The sequence below is a fragment of the Trichinella spiralis genome, assembly GCF_000181795.1.
Source record: "Trichinella spiralis strain ISS 195 chromosome Unknown Scfld1557, whole genome shotgun sequence".
Lineage (NCBI taxonomy): Eukaryota > Metazoa > Nematoda > Enoplea > Trichinellida > Trichinellidae > Trichinella > Trichinella spiralis.
In genome coordinates, this window is record NW_003528496.1 from 831,859 (window position 1) to 846,374 (window position 14,516).

The 14,516-nt window shown below is 34.3% G+C and overlaps 5 protein-coding genes across 5 annotated transcripts; 3 read left to right on the forward strand and 2 right to left on the reverse strand.

The window, feature by feature from the left end:
• The first annotated feature begins 330 nt into the window (after nucleotides 1–330).
• Tsp_04726 (general transcription factor IIH subunit 2) lies at nucleotides 331–2,878 on the forward strand. Its single transcript, XM_003369259.1, has 15 exons — nucleotides 331–335; nucleotides 658–747; nucleotides 843–957; nucleotides 1,016–1,102; nucleotides 1,159–1,264; nucleotides 1,329–1,434; nucleotides 1,555–1,645; nucleotides 1,695–1,782; nucleotides 1,836–1,912; nucleotides 1,976–2,014; nucleotides 2,058–2,110; nucleotides 2,156–2,262; nucleotides 2,393–2,495; nucleotides 2,698–2,752; nucleotides 2,789–2,878. Exons 1-15 carry the CDS (start codon nucleotides 331–333, stop codon nucleotides 2,876–2,878), a joined length of 1,212 nt encoding a protein of 403 aa, XP_003369307.1.
• Nucleotides 2,879–3,386: 508 nt separating this feature from the next.
• Tsp_04727 (zinc knuckle protein) lies at nucleotides 3,387–3,719 on the reverse strand. Its single transcript, XM_003369260.1, has one exon. It carries the CDS (start codon nucleotides 3,717–3,719, stop codon nucleotides 3,387–3,389), a length of 333 nt encoding a protein of 110 aa, XP_003369308.1.
• A 275-nt stretch (nucleotides 3,720–3,994) lies between these two features.
• Tsp_04728 (conserved hypothetical protein) lies at nucleotides 3,995–4,318 on the reverse strand. Its single transcript, XM_003369261.1, has one exon. It carries the CDS (start codon nucleotides 4,316–4,318, stop codon nucleotides 3,995–3,997), a length of 324 nt encoding a protein of 107 aa, XP_003369309.1.
• Nucleotides 4,319–4,401: 83 nt separating this feature from the next.
• Tsp_04729 (brachyury protein) lies at nucleotides 4,402–5,432 on the forward strand. Its single transcript, XM_003369262.1, has 3 exons — nucleotides 4,402–4,874; nucleotides 5,075–5,192; nucleotides 5,235–5,432. The coding sequence occupies exons 1-3, from the start codon at nucleotides 4,402–4,404 to the stop codon at nucleotides 5,430–5,432; spliced, it is 789 nt and encodes a 262-aa protein (XP_003369310.1).
• A 1,812-nt stretch (nucleotides 5,433–7,244) lies between these two features.
• On the forward strand, nucleotides 7,245–14,514 carry Tsp_04730 (putative HEAT repeat-containing domain protein). Its single transcript, XM_003369263.1, has 21 exons — nucleotides 7,245–7,581; nucleotides 8,056–8,141; nucleotides 8,208–8,339; nucleotides 8,545–8,691; nucleotides 8,753–8,868; nucleotides 9,000–9,129; nucleotides 9,453–9,693; nucleotides 10,012–10,223; nucleotides 10,357–10,479; nucleotides 11,000–11,071; nucleotides 11,461–11,595; nucleotides 11,659–11,800; nucleotides 11,872–12,113; nucleotides 12,320–12,600; nucleotides 12,931–13,186; nucleotides 13,373–13,510; nucleotides 13,569–13,711; nucleotides 13,782–13,944; nucleotides 14,002–14,135; nucleotides 14,193–14,271; nucleotides 14,347–14,514. The coding sequence occupies exons 1-21, from the start codon at nucleotides 7,245–7,247 to the stop codon at nucleotides 14,512–14,514; spliced, it is 3,477 nt and encodes a 1,158-aa protein (XP_003369311.1).
• Nucleotides 14,515–14,516: the final 2 nt, after the last annotated feature.

Consider the following 14,516-nt stretch of genomic DNA (forward strand, 5'->3'; position numbering starts at 1 on the left):
AGATATAGTCATAACTTTCATAATGTTATGAATATATATATTTTTTATTTCTACTAAATATATATATATGTTTTTGTTATTAATTTTATAAACATTACTGAAAAAAAATTATACAACAACTTTGACCTGCGATTTGGCCTAATTTGTCGATCAGTTGATGATTGTTTGAAGTAGAAATAAAGCACTTCATTTGATGAAATCAATTTCGTTGATCACCTCCTTCATATTCCAGATTGCATTGATATAGTTATATTTTGCTTTGATTTATTAACAAACATTACTATTTGTTTTCACTCAAAGCTATCAGAAATGATAAAATGTCATTCAAAAATGGTGTATGTTGACAATATTTGATCAAATGTTGCATAATTTTGATATAGCTTATCAAAACAAGTAGTAGAAACGCGAATTATTAAAAAAATTGAAGGTGCTATACTAAAAGCACAGAATTATGTTTTAAAATGTTTAATTAGAATTTGTTTCCTTGATATTTTTTATCTGCAGTATTGATTTTCTAAACTTTATTATCTTCTTAATACTGTAGCAGTTTAATTTTAAATCCTGATTATTTCTGCACTTTATTAGTGAAATATTTTTAATCTATTTATTTTTTAAATCACAAAACGCTTGTGTTATTTAAACTATTGCAATATTTAGCAGAGAATTTATCTATTCGCAATGGATGGAGAGAAGATGGTCGATGGCGGTTATCGATGGGAAAAAGCATATGAAAAGAGTTGGTGAGTTGTTAGTAATAAATGAAAGTTATTCAGTTGAAAATATTATTTGTAAAATAATGAAATAAATGATTGTGTAACATACATATGATATTCACACTGAAGGGAAGTTTTGGAGCAAGATGATTCAGGTTCCATTCAAAGCAGTGTTGCTGCCATCACACATTTGGCTAAAAGAAAGCATATAATTGATAGAGTTAAAGGCGTGCGTCTTGGTATTGTACGTACTAACAGTGAATTATTAACTTTCTCTGTTTAATGTGATTTTTTTTATTTAGTTACGTCACTTATGTATTCTTCTTGATTGTTCAAGTGTTATGATTGAAAAAGATTTGTTGCCATCCCGCTTTATATCTGTAATTAAGGTCAGTACAAAATGTAGAGTTAAATTTTAATAGTTTAAAGTTTTTTCTTATTGAAGGCACTATCCTTATTTGTTGATGATTTTTTTGATCAAAATCCAATTAGTCAGATAAGCATAATTACAGCAAAAGACAAGAAAACAGACAAATTAGTTGATTTTACAGGTATCAGATTTCGGTACATTATTTGTTTAAAAATGATTGTAGTTACGTCTTCTTCAAATTTTAGGAAGTGCCAGGAAACACAAAGAGTTTCTGAAAGCAATAGCTGAAGAAATTCCTAGCGGGGAGTTTTCTCTTCAGAATTCATTAGAAACTGCGAACGAAATGTTAAGGTATGAATTTGATCGAAGTTTGATTGCGGTTAACTTATCTTTGTTGAAATATTTGGAAATATTCTTCAAATTGTGAATATGTAACTTTTCAATACATAGTATTCACATTATTTTTCATAGACATATGCCAAGTCATAGTAGCCGTGAAGTACTTGTTATAATGGGCAGTTTGAGCACTTGCGATCCGGGTGATATAGAAGAATCTTTGGAAGTAAGTTTTATAATTTTTTTGTTACTGATAATTTTTGTATAATTTATAGATTCTGAAAAGAAATAATATTCGTTGCAATTTTATTGCACTTTCTGCTGAAATGTACATTTGTAAACGAATAGCAAAAGCCACGAATGGTACTTTTATATTTTTATAGTTTTTTACTTAAAAAATTTTTCTTTTAATTCAGGGAAATATGCGGTAATCATTGACGAAGATGACTTGAAAACTTTACTTTCAGTGTTTGCACTTCCTCCTGTTGCTACGGTATTTATGATTAGTTGTTGAAATTTGTTGTTGTTTGTTGGATTATTTTCTTTCTTTCTTTAGACACAACTTGGTGCCAATTTGATTAGAATGGGTAATAGTGTTTTTCAAATCATTTGATATAATTTTAATATTTCAAGTTTAGGATTTCCGAAGAGGATTGAAGACGCGAAAAGTTGGTCATTTTGTATTTGGTATGTTGATTTATGGTTAAGTAATGGTATTAATTACGCATTTTTGTAGCCACATGAAGCATGGCGAGGGTATTGGGAAACTTACTTGCGTGGGTTTCATATGTCCGCAGTGTAATTTCAAATATTGTTTTGTTCCTATGGAATGTCAGATTTGTGGTACGTTATTATTCTGACAGAACGATTCTTATTTTGACAGAATTTCGAATGTCTTAAATTCATGCAATTCTTGTTTCATTCAATCAGTTTACATTTTATGAGTACTAATTCGAGGTACGTTGAATTTTAGGTCTTGTTCTTGCATCTGCTCCTCATTTAGCTAGATCTTATCAACATCTTTATCCAATTTTGCCATTCGAAGAAAAAGCCATTGATAAGCATATGAAAAAAGAGTATTTTCTTTAATTTCTTTTCTATTATAAGTAATAGTTTGACTTTTTAAAAGATATGTTTTAAAGTACTGCTTATTTTTTTTATGATTGACTTATGAAAATATGTTGAAAATAAGAACAAAAAGGATTTTAAGCTGTACCATTGCTGTTTATTATTCGAATGAAATTTGAATAGTTTTGATGATAATTATTTTGTTTTCAGATTGTACTGCGCCGGTTGCTTTTCTGCGATTGAAGTGAAGGTAATGTTTGATGTGGTAAATTTAATAATAATGATAATGAAACTTTTTAAGTCATACGTATGTCCAGGTTGTAGACAAGACTTCTGCATTAATTGTGATTTACTCATTCATGAAACAATGCACAGCTGTCCCGGATGCTGATTGTATTTTATTTTGAAACTTGAATGCATGCTTTTCTGTGTCTGTCACGGATCTGTTCCTTATTCTATTACAGATTTTCGGTTAAAATAAGTAATTCAAGAAAAAAAAACAGTTTATCCTGTGATATATTGCTTTAAGTACAAAAAATCAAAATAATGTGAAGATTATAAAGAAGTTTCAATATCGTACTGATATCTGAAATTTGTGTATAGACATACAAACGCAGTAGACATATAACCAAACTTGGTTCATAAATTCTTGAAATCAAAAATATGTAAATGCAAACGGTGCTTTGTATAGCATATCAGTTTACCGTAAATGTATGCATTATGTTTAATGATCAATGAATGTTATACGGAACATCTTTGTCCGTACGGTAAATGGTGTCAAATACCCGACAGGATCAAAGATCATTGTAGCCAAGCGCAACAGGGTCCTTTTGGTTTCGATAGGTCACCTTCCTTCTGGATGGCGGGGCCGGAAAGATACCGCTCCCTCCACTGTTCTTTCATCTACTAAGCTTGCAGGCTGAGGAGAAATGCCCTGGCTTGAGGCAGGAGAAACAAAGTCGATAGCGGGTTTCTACTTCCCGCTGCTTCTGGCGACTCGCATGTCTCAAACTCGAGCACTCCAATAGCGCATGCTGCTTTTGGCAGAACTTACAGACGACAAAAGCCACAGTTTTCTGGGCTTCGCTCCCCTGACCAGAGTTTCTTGGCTTCTCAACCGCACTCAGCGACCGCTTCTCCTCCAATCTCAGATAATTCGTTTTTCTCACGGCATCAGAGAGCTCAACTTGCTCCTGGAGGAACCGTAAGAAGGCTGGTAAATCCGCCACCATGCTGCTCTAGCTTGTCCCACTTGATGCGAACTGAGTTCGGTGGTCCCTCACGCACGGTTGCGATCATGATCTCCGCCACCGAAAGGTCGCCGTTGCGCGGATCCTTTCCCAGCGCCGTCATTGAGTACACCCCTGTGGCATTCATCACAAATCGCGGAGGGTTCAGAGCACCCGACCAAGTTGCGGAAAAATCGGAAAATGTGCTCTCGAACTGCCACCTGAGGACGATCAAAACGCTTCTTGAACCGTTGCACAGCATTCATTCATCTGCAAACTCATACCCTTGGTTTGCTGCCGATGAACCTCGTATTGCATTCAAAAGCTGCACCGGTCAGACACCGACGAAGGTACGCCAAATTCGTCGCGTTAGACAGATCAGCCTGTTCGTGGACGCTGACTTCCAACTGATCCCAGAACTCTTGGAATTTTCTTATGTCACCATGAAATTTCGGTAGTTCCAATCGTGGCTGGCGGACTTTCCATTCTTCTGTCCTTGTGCTCCTAGGTATCTCATCCCTTGCTTGCCTTTCAGTGATCAAGGCCCGTGCCTTTGCCTTGCATTCTCTGAAGCTTCGCCGAAACCTCGACCACTCGTCCATCGCGATGTTCCCCTCATCATCGTCCAGAAGCCGCTTCAAATTCCACTTAAAGCTCTTCGATCTGACGATGGTGCTCTTCCAACATGCGAAGTTGCTCCTCAATCAACGGCACTGCTGCTTCTTCCTCAAGCAACTGGTTTAGCTCACCCAGCAACCTGACCAAGCGCTTCTTGCCGACATCCAGCTTCTTCGGAGGGGGCTGCGAACTCACCTTCGGTATTGTCTTGTCCTACTTCCTTAAGGTTCCACTTCGGCTGAACCTACTATCGGTCTTGGGTGACCAGAATGTTAGCGACAAAACAGTTGTCGCCTGCGAGCTAGTGGACTGTAATTTTAATTCGGCGGTAGGTCAAATCAACAATGATCACCTAACCGCACTCCGACTCACGTTCGGTTCTAAACGTGACACAAAGCAGGATAAACCGATAGAGACGGACATTTTGTTGAACGAAAGTGCAATGAACCACACAAAAAGAACGTTTATCACTGACAGCCACTCCGATAACTACACACATCACTGCGAGCAGCCACACACACTCTACTACTGTAAACTACCGTAATGATCTGCAGGCAGCAGGAATACTGTTGTTTCCATTTTCAACAAAGAAATGGGTACATGCAGTAGAGCACATGCAAATAAATAAATCAATTAACAACTAATAAAATTCTACATAGAGAAATTGCAATGGACTGAATTTAATTTTCTTGTTTATTTCAGGTGAACTTAACACTTATCAGACAAGTGAGTTGATAAAGCTGTAACGGAGTTTCCGTCACAGCAGGCGGGTCGGCCACTGCCTTGTTGTTCTCGGCCAGGTCTTCACCGTCCGAGTTGACCTTACGGCCGCCTACTCTTCTTGAGAAAAGATATGGAGTAAATGATTTATAAAAATGAACATCAAACATTCATTTCAAGTGTTTATTACGCAGTACTACTGACAACCAACAAAAAAACAAGACACGACCGATCGCTCACGAAATCCGCCCACCACCAATCTCTGCCATCTGTTTCCGCACTTCTGTACTCTGCCACCGATCGTCAGGTTCAAATGTGGCTGCTACGGTAGCCCAGTGCTACGGTGTCTTGGTCCATGATCAACTCGGCTTTTCCTGATCTTCCTCCGTTGACTCTGGAATACAGCAGGCATCATCAGCTAGAGGGGCTGTTGCAAAGCGATGAAAAAAAGATTACTGAAAATAATGCAAAATACGTCAATACTTAACTATTCAAACATCTACTAATGAAAAATTATGCTTGATGGTAATATAGTTTACTTTATGGCATAATAAATTAAATTGCTTCGAGTGTTGCTAAAACACTTTTGGTGCAATCATTTCATGATTTGAACTTGATAATATTTTTTCACAGTAGTGAAGATTTTTATTTAAGATTTTGCTGCTCTCTTATTTCTCTGTGAAATGAATTTTATTTCACATTATTGGAATTAATTACTGTTCGAAATTATGTAGTTGTTTTTTTTAAATTTCCTGTTAATTCATTCTTGAATTACGATTAACCATTTTTTATGCGTTAAAGAAGAATTACTTTTAATGCACTTTTTATACAATAAATCTTGTATTTTGTCACTACTAATCTTTTACACTTCTTTATTCTTGATCTGAAATTTTACATATGTGAGAATTTGTTAACTTTTGAAATAGCGGCTTATTCTGATATTAAATTTGCAGTTTATATTTGAGGCATATTACTTTATTATTGTAGTATATATATAGTTTTGTTTATTTTGACGGTTAAGCTTTTATATTAAATCTTGTGTTTGCGTAAAATTTTATGATTCTTTTTAGGTTTTTCTGCATTAAAATGACAGCTCCTGCCGAATATTTTCTGCAACGTCTGTGCACAAAGGACGAATTTGCTCGCATTCAAGCAGCTTACGATTTATATTGGTGCATAAATTTATTCTTTGATGTAGTTATATAAATATCATTTGTAAATCTTTAAATGAAGCATCCAAATCAATTAACATGTTATAAATTTTGAGTTGTGAAATTTCATACTTAGTGAAGTTTTAATTTCACTATTAATATTATTATAAAATAAATGTTTTGCATGCTTTATTTTCTTATTTATTTATTTATTTGTTTAGGTATGTTAAGTGCGAACTGACAGAAGTTCCCCAAGAAGTGGCCAATGCATTTCGTGAGAAATTTGATTTCATTATTCCAGAGTTGTTGACAAGCAATATAAGTGGAGAGCGATCTGCGGCTATATTTGCTATTGGTAATGTCAGATTTTAATTAATGTATTGTTCCGTTGTTGCTTTCATTTGAAAGTAAAAATGTTGCTTTTCACTTTTGCTGTCAGATAACATTTCCAATCTGAAAAATGATGTATTTAATTATTAGCTTTGCTTTTTTATCTTTTCGTTTTGAAAATATTCCAATTTAGTAACTCTTTTTACGTAAGTTATTGTATGGCCGTAGTTTTCATGCCTTTTCAAAATTAATGATTACTTTTGAATTTGTCTGGAGAAAAAATATATAAGTAATGAATTTTGTTATTCATTGCTAAGCTGTAATTTTTACTATTCGAATTAAAAAACAGATCGTTTGATTTGGTGATTTTTAATATACTTTAGATAGCGTACTGTTAATCGCTTTTCTTAAATACGGTATACTGTATAATGTGGACTTTCAAGTTTGTTAATTGTTTTGAAAAAATTTCACGGAAGATTTTTTATTACGTGAAAAATTACTTAAAATAAATTTTTTTTAAAAATAACTAACGCAGTACCTATTATGGTCGTGCATTTTTCTTTCAATAATAATTTTTTCAAACATTCCTCATCTGAAAGTTTTTAGTTTTTATGATTTGTTGAGTTTATTGTATGGATTTTTTATGGCTTTAATTTTTTTTGATAATTGTTTTGTGTTATGTGATTTAATTTGTGATTTCTACATCAGTATGAATATCCATGTGTGCATTTATCAGTTTAATTGTGCAAGTGTTCAATTTTTAGCTTGTTTGGCACAAGGCGATGCGAGCTTTTCTAACGTAGCTCCGACTAACTTGCGCCAAACAAATCCAGCAGGAGTGGCGAGTATCCGCTTTCACCGGTATACGCATTATTTGCGTAACATATTACCTTCATCTGATGCAAATTTGGTGCAGTTAGCTGTCCGAGCTGGTGCTCATTTGGCATTGAGGTTGAGCAACTTGTACACAACTGAATACGTATACTTTGAACTGAAGCGGGCAACGGAATGGCTTCAATCTGCATCAACTGACCGAACAGATAATCGTTTGTCTGCTGTACGAAAATGCTTTATTAAATTTGAACGTATTGTTAATAATTATATAATATTAATGTTAATATTATAGGTGATAGTGATGAAAGAATTAGCCTACATTGCACCTACATTTTTCTACCAGCATACACCGCATTTTTTTGATTGCATTTTTGAAGCTTTGATGGATGGCAAGGTACTAGAAAAAATTTTAGTTATAAAAAGTTATCTTTAATGCCGATTTAAATCTGTGAAGTATTTTTCTCAGCCGCCTTGAAGATTTTACTGATAAAATGTTATGTTGTATGCTTCATAATTTTGATATTTATTTTTTGGAATGGTATGATTTTTTTCATGTATTTTGTTTGAAATCTAGTATTGTAGATTGCTTAAATATGTTAGTATTTTAATTAAAAGAAATTTTTTTCAAAATGAAGTTTCAGTTTATACATTAAAAAGAAACTTCTCAATGTAGGTACAAATTCGAGAAAGGGCGGCTGAAGCGATTCGTGCTGCTCTTGTGGTGACAACTCAGCGTGAGACAAAGTTAGAGCAGAAAATTCATTGGCACAAAGTTTGGAAATTTATTTTCAGATATGATATTCATTTTTTACATTTTTGATATTTTATTTTGCTTCAGCAGTGTTACAATGAAGCCAATAGGTTTTTTGAAGAAGCACGTTCATCACATGCAAATGTTCGAGAGGATCGTGTGCACGGTGGTTTGTTGGTTCTCAATGAATTGTTGAGAAATGCAAATTCTCGTTGGGAGGTTAATTAATTTGGCAGATAAATTTTAGCAGCTGTTGTTGGAACGTTAATCTAATTTGTATTGTGCTTTCTTTTCAGAGAATTATTCAAGAAATAGCAGAATCGAATATTAGTAGATCGGCAATTTTAGCTCACAGTCAAGTATGATGGCTTTGATTGATCATTGTTCGTCCTTTTTTTTGTGGAGAATTTTAAATTTATTTCAGGAACTGCCGAAAGATTTTGATTTCAAAGAGCGATTCACTGATCTTCAAGAAGATGTAATTGCACCACTGGTGTCACCGTCGTATTTCATGAATTATGAAAGTCGAAATTGTCGACTGAAAATTGCAGAAGAATTCAACGAAGTAGTTGTTTGTTATGAAAGAAATTTTTTACGTAGAAGTTTTTTTCTTTGAATAATTACAATTTTAGATATGTTCAAATGTTACTTGGTGTTGCAGTTCCACTAAGGCAAGTTATAATGTTCAGTTGCAGTTGGCTTTGCTTTGTCGACTTGCTGCGTTTGATCCGCAGAAATTTTTGGCCATGTGAGTAAAATGTAAAAATAAACAATTAGCGTAACACTTCTTATTATTAAAATATTGTGTGATTATATGGCGTTAATAATATTTTTTTGATGAAGAATGAGTTTATCCTGGAAATGTTTTTTGATATTTAGAAATTTTGACGACGCAGTGAATTATTTGTGGAGTTGCATGACACGAGAAAAATTGCGTCCTGATTGTCTTGTTGCTATTGGTTTATTTTTTATGGCTTTGAAAGAAGAAATGGTTCCATATCTTCCGAAAGTTTTCGATTTTTTGAACAGTTGCTTACCGACGAAAGAGAGCTTGAGTTTAAAGTATTTTATTTTTTGTTTAAACAATTTTTTAAATTAATTTTGTAGGAAACGACCTGTTGTTGTCGATACAGAACTGTTCACATGTGTGACGTTGATTGTACGAGCAGTTGGCTCACCTCTGGAATCTTTTCTCAAGCCCATGATAGAACCAATGGTACTTACAGGCTTAAGGTACATCGGTTAGGACAAGTGAATTGCAGAAAAATTTCTTTCTTTTTCTTTTCTTACCATTTCGTACTATTTGCTGTTCATTTTAGCCCGAATTTAAAGTTGGCCTGTTATGAGATTACTACGAAAATTCCATCGTTGAAGAAAATAATTGAACAAGGTCTTTTGGAGCAAATCTATTCTGTATTACTTCAGCAAAAGATGCCGAATCTGTTGACTTTGCTTCAACCAATCGAACCTCCAACAAAGCCAGTCGTTGTTACTGATCCGCACATCACTTCTCTTGCTTTGACCATTTTGGGCACATTCCCATTTCAACGATTTACATTGGAATCATTTCTGCGTTTTATACCTGAAGTTGGGCGCAGATGTTATTTTTCTTTTCAAGCCAAATGGTAGAATTTTATTATAATTTTTTATTTTTATTCAAGGGTTATTTTGCCAACGAATATTATGAAATTCGTTTGGAAGCCGTGCGATGTTGTTGTCAAATTTTGCTTCCATTTGTGTCGACATTGACCCCGGAACAAAGTGCTGCACACAATGTTAGCCTGTTGCAGATGGTGAATGAAGTGATCAAGAAAGTTTTGGCAATTGGAATGACCGATTCAGGCAAGTCTGTTTTCATGGAACAACGATAAAATTGATGTATAGTTTTTAGACCGTCGAATTCGTCTGATGGCTTTTCAGTGTCTTACAGATAGCAACGCATTTTGCCTCCATCTTGCTCAGGACGAAGTGTTGAAGTTGATCATGATGGGCTTGCAGGATGAAGACTGCAGCGTCCGAGAGAAGATTATTCATCTGTTGGGAAAGTTGACCAACGTCAATCCTGCATATTGCGTGCCTGCTCTGAGGCGTATTTTGATGCAGGTAAATGGTGCCTATTTTTTTTACTCTTGTCACTTGTGTGTAATTTCAAATATTTCACATCTAGCAAAAAGTGATGGGAGAAATTAGAGTATATATATTTTTTTTGATGTGGTAAAATTAAAAAATGTTTCAGATAATCGAAGAAATGAGTTTGAGTGGTCTCAGTCGGAATGAAGAACAGAGTGCTAGATTGTTCAGCTGTTTGGTCAGGTGTGCGCCTAATTTTGTCAAACCGTATGCAAAAACCGCATTTGAGGTGAGTAGAAAATATCTCTGACAAGAATTTTTAAACGTCTCTTTACATGATAAACCGCAGACGCTTGAAGCGATAAATTGGTGTCAGTTTTTGAAATTTCCTTTAAAATAATGATATTAAATAATAATAATAACTTATTTTTTTTAAACAAAAATTAATTTATTATTATTTATTGAATAGGTGTTGTTGCCAAAATTGAAAGATTCTGATACTAATGGTGACGTGGTGGTCAGTTTTCTACGAGCACTTGGTGATTTGGTGGAGGTAAGTTGAAGTTAAAAATGCCAACTTTAGTGCATCATTATTATTCAATTTTGTGTTTCACAAATCTTTTCACATATTTTTTTTTTATGTCACATACGGTTATTAATATGAACAGAGTCGTTTCATTTCTTATATATCTTTTGAATAAATATTTACCAACGAACATTCATGTGTTAAATTCTGTTGATATGTAAATAATTATTTATATTTTCAGTTCTGATTTATTGGTTAATCTTTTGGTTGGCATTTCTTTTAGCTTATGCCTGATAAAATTGAAGGCTATTTGGATGCGCTTCTTCCAGTTTTGATTCAACTTGCTCAGGATACAGTGTCAGCTGCAAAACGAAAAGCAAGTTTCAATTTAAAAGAAAAAATTAAGAAATAACAATAAAATTCATTTACATAATCCAAATTATTCAATGATATTTAGCAATTGTTTTATGTTTTCATAAAATGCAGATTTTTTTTTATTTTTGTCGGTTATGTAATGCAGTGAACTGAAAAATAAACTTGTTTATTAGGATCATTTAATTTATTTTTAAAGAAAATTCAATTTGTAATCTGAATTGGAAACTGTTTCTTTTTTCAAGTTATTTTTATCGTTTATTATTTATATTGTATAATTTTAAGTTTTAGTTGAATATGTCACAAATGTTTATTTGTAACGTTTCTAAATTTTTTTATTTTAGATTTAAATTATTCGCATGATAATTTTAGGCATCGATGTGGGCTCTGAGTAAAGTGATCGAGTGTACGGGCTTTGCTGTAGAGCCGCATAAAAGGTATCAGGATTTATTAGATTTGTTGTTGCGCACATTGAAAAGCGAACAATCACCCGACATTCGTCGTGAAGTAACTGATTGTTTATCAGTGATTTTTGGGATGATATAATAAAGCAGACATGTATAATTGCAGACTATACGTTTGATTGGTTTCATTGGCGCGTTAGATCCGTACAAGCAGAAGGCCCTCCATACGGCTGTTGATCTTGCATCCAATTGCACAGGCTTGGCTTTGTCTCTTCCACACATTAAAGATATCACGGACCGACGATTAGGTTTGAAAAATTCCATGTTGTGAAGAGAAAAGTATGCATATGTAATGGTGAATAATTGAACAACGTTGTAGAGATTTTGCAATGGTTTCACTGGGAAAGATGTTCATTGGAACAATTTTATCCTACTTTTGCTATTATTAATTTGATGTCTATTCTGTCTGATTCAACATACAATCAGCAGCTGCTGACGGCTGCTGTTCACAGTTTAGTTTTTATTTATTATTCATTGAACGACAAAGGCTTGACGGCTTTAGATCAAGTTTTTCCTACACTGGTCAATATCATTCGAAATTCTGATCCATCTATGCGAGAGGTAAATGAGAAAGAACACTTTGACGATTTTCTGATATTTTATGATCTTTTTCTTTGTGCAGTTTCTATTCCAACAATTGGGATACTTGGTCTCAGTGGTTAAGCATCACGTCAGGCCATTTTTAGATGATATTTTTTCTTTAATCAGGGTGCGTTCATTTTGCAAAAGTAAACCTAAACTCAACACTTATCTCAACAAAGTTTCAGGATTTTTGGACCACCAAAACGCAAATGCGATTGACAATAATTCTATTGGTGGAACAGCTTGCTGCCGCTCTTGGTTCACAGTTCAAGCCATACGCGGCATCAATTATTCCATCAATGCTGCGCATATTCTTACACGACACTAGCGTCGGGCGTAGCGTCACGTCAAAATTACTCGATGCATTTAAGAAGACGAGCTTCATTTTGGAAGACCATTTTCATTTACTTTTACCACCGATACTGTCATTAGCTGAAAATGTTGAAGTGCCGATCGACGTTCGACGGTAATTTGTTGGATTTTATCAAATCATTCGATTATTTATTCAATTACTCTTTATAACAAATATCTAACATTTAGGCATATTTAATGTTAATTTTTTTTTGAATTCAGCGTTCGATTTAACAATTATACTGTTTAATGATGAGTGTGAAATCAGTGCAATTGTGCTGTTTTTTATTTAGTTATTTTTTCATTGATTTTCATGTTATTATTAATTTTCAATACGTTGCATAGATGTGTAATAATGATGTTTCCATTTGAATACATGCATCGCATTTATTATCGTGAAGTAGCAGGGAATGATGATGTTGTACAACTGTTTTTTGCATTTCAGATCCGCAATAGAGACGATAGACGTTTTTGGCGAAACTACATCTTTGTCAAATTTTGCTTGTCGCACTGTGCAGACAATGGTGCGTGTTATTGATAGTGAACCAGAATTGCGCTTCGCTGCTATGGATTTGTTTTGCACGCTCATTTTGCATCTTGGTGAAGATTTTTTACCATTTTGCCGAGTCATAGACCCTTGTCTTGAACGTAACGATGTTGTACACGAAAGATACATCAGTTTGATTTTGAAAACAATGGAGGTAATAGTAGTAATGCAGTGGACTATTTCAGTAATTATTTATGATGAAATTGAAAGAAATAATAATTTATCACTGCTGTGATATGTATTCTTAATTTTATTTTCATTTTTTATTGGATCAAAATATTATTCTCGTTGCATTGCATGTTATTTCAGTTGCACAATTGTTGTTATTTTTGCTTTACAGATTGGCAAAATTAATCCTACGGAGGAAAAGTTTTACAAGGCTATGGTACGTGGAAGACGTTGTTTGCTTGCTAAACAGCAGCAAGTGATGCAGATTGAAGTGCGAAAAGTTGTTTGCAATGTAGAGCAGCTGAGGAAGGTGAGTAATCAGATTGGGAATTTTAAAATGTTTACATTTTAATGTAAATGAGTTGCAGATTTGGTTGACAAATCGATGTGTATCAAAAGAAGATTGGATTGCTTGGTTAAAGCGATTTAGCATTCAACTGTTGAAAGAGTCTCCAGTTCCTGCCCTGCGCTCTTGCTACAGCGTGGCTGTGAATCATTATCAATTAGCCAGGTATACGCAAAAGATGCTTTTATATTTAATAATTATTGAGTTGTGTTATTTTATTTTATTGGTGATGCAGTGATTTGTTCAATTCGGCTTTTGCTTCTTGTTGGCCTGAGTTGAACGAAACTTACCAGGACGAGTTGATAGAGACTTTGCAGTTGGCATTGTCTGCATCAGAATGTCCTGAAATAATACAGGCGATTTTAAATTTGGCTGAATTTATTGACCACACTGAAAAGGTAAATCGAAATTTGCAGCTGCTGTACATTATTCTATTTTGAATGCATTTTTTCCAGGGTCCACTGCCGATAGATCCAAAATTGTTGGGCGAGAAAGCGTTAGAAACCCGCGCATTTGCAAAAGCACTGCGCTGTAAAGAAGCTGAATTTTATAACGAAGTAACGCCTGAAGTGCTCGAATCTCTAATAAGGTTTCTTTGTTGACACAATGCACTGGGCAGGTTTATTCAACGGTTGTGTGTTTTCAGTATCAACAACATGTTGCAGTTGCGTGAATCTTCGATAGGCATTGTGGAAATTGTTCGCAAAAGGGGTATAAAAGTTAAGGTGAGTGAATCGATGTTGTTCATAATTTTCTGACCAACTTGGTCGATAGTTTTACGAAGAAGTTCATTTTTTTAGGATACTGAAAGATGGTATGAAAAATTGAACGACTGGGACAAAGCGTTAGAAGCTTACGAAGCTAAGCAAAATCAGTTTCCAGATGACATGGAATTGACTCTTGGTCGGATGCGTTGTTTGGAAGCTTTGGGCAATTGGTATTGGAGAATTTGCATTTTTATTGAATAACT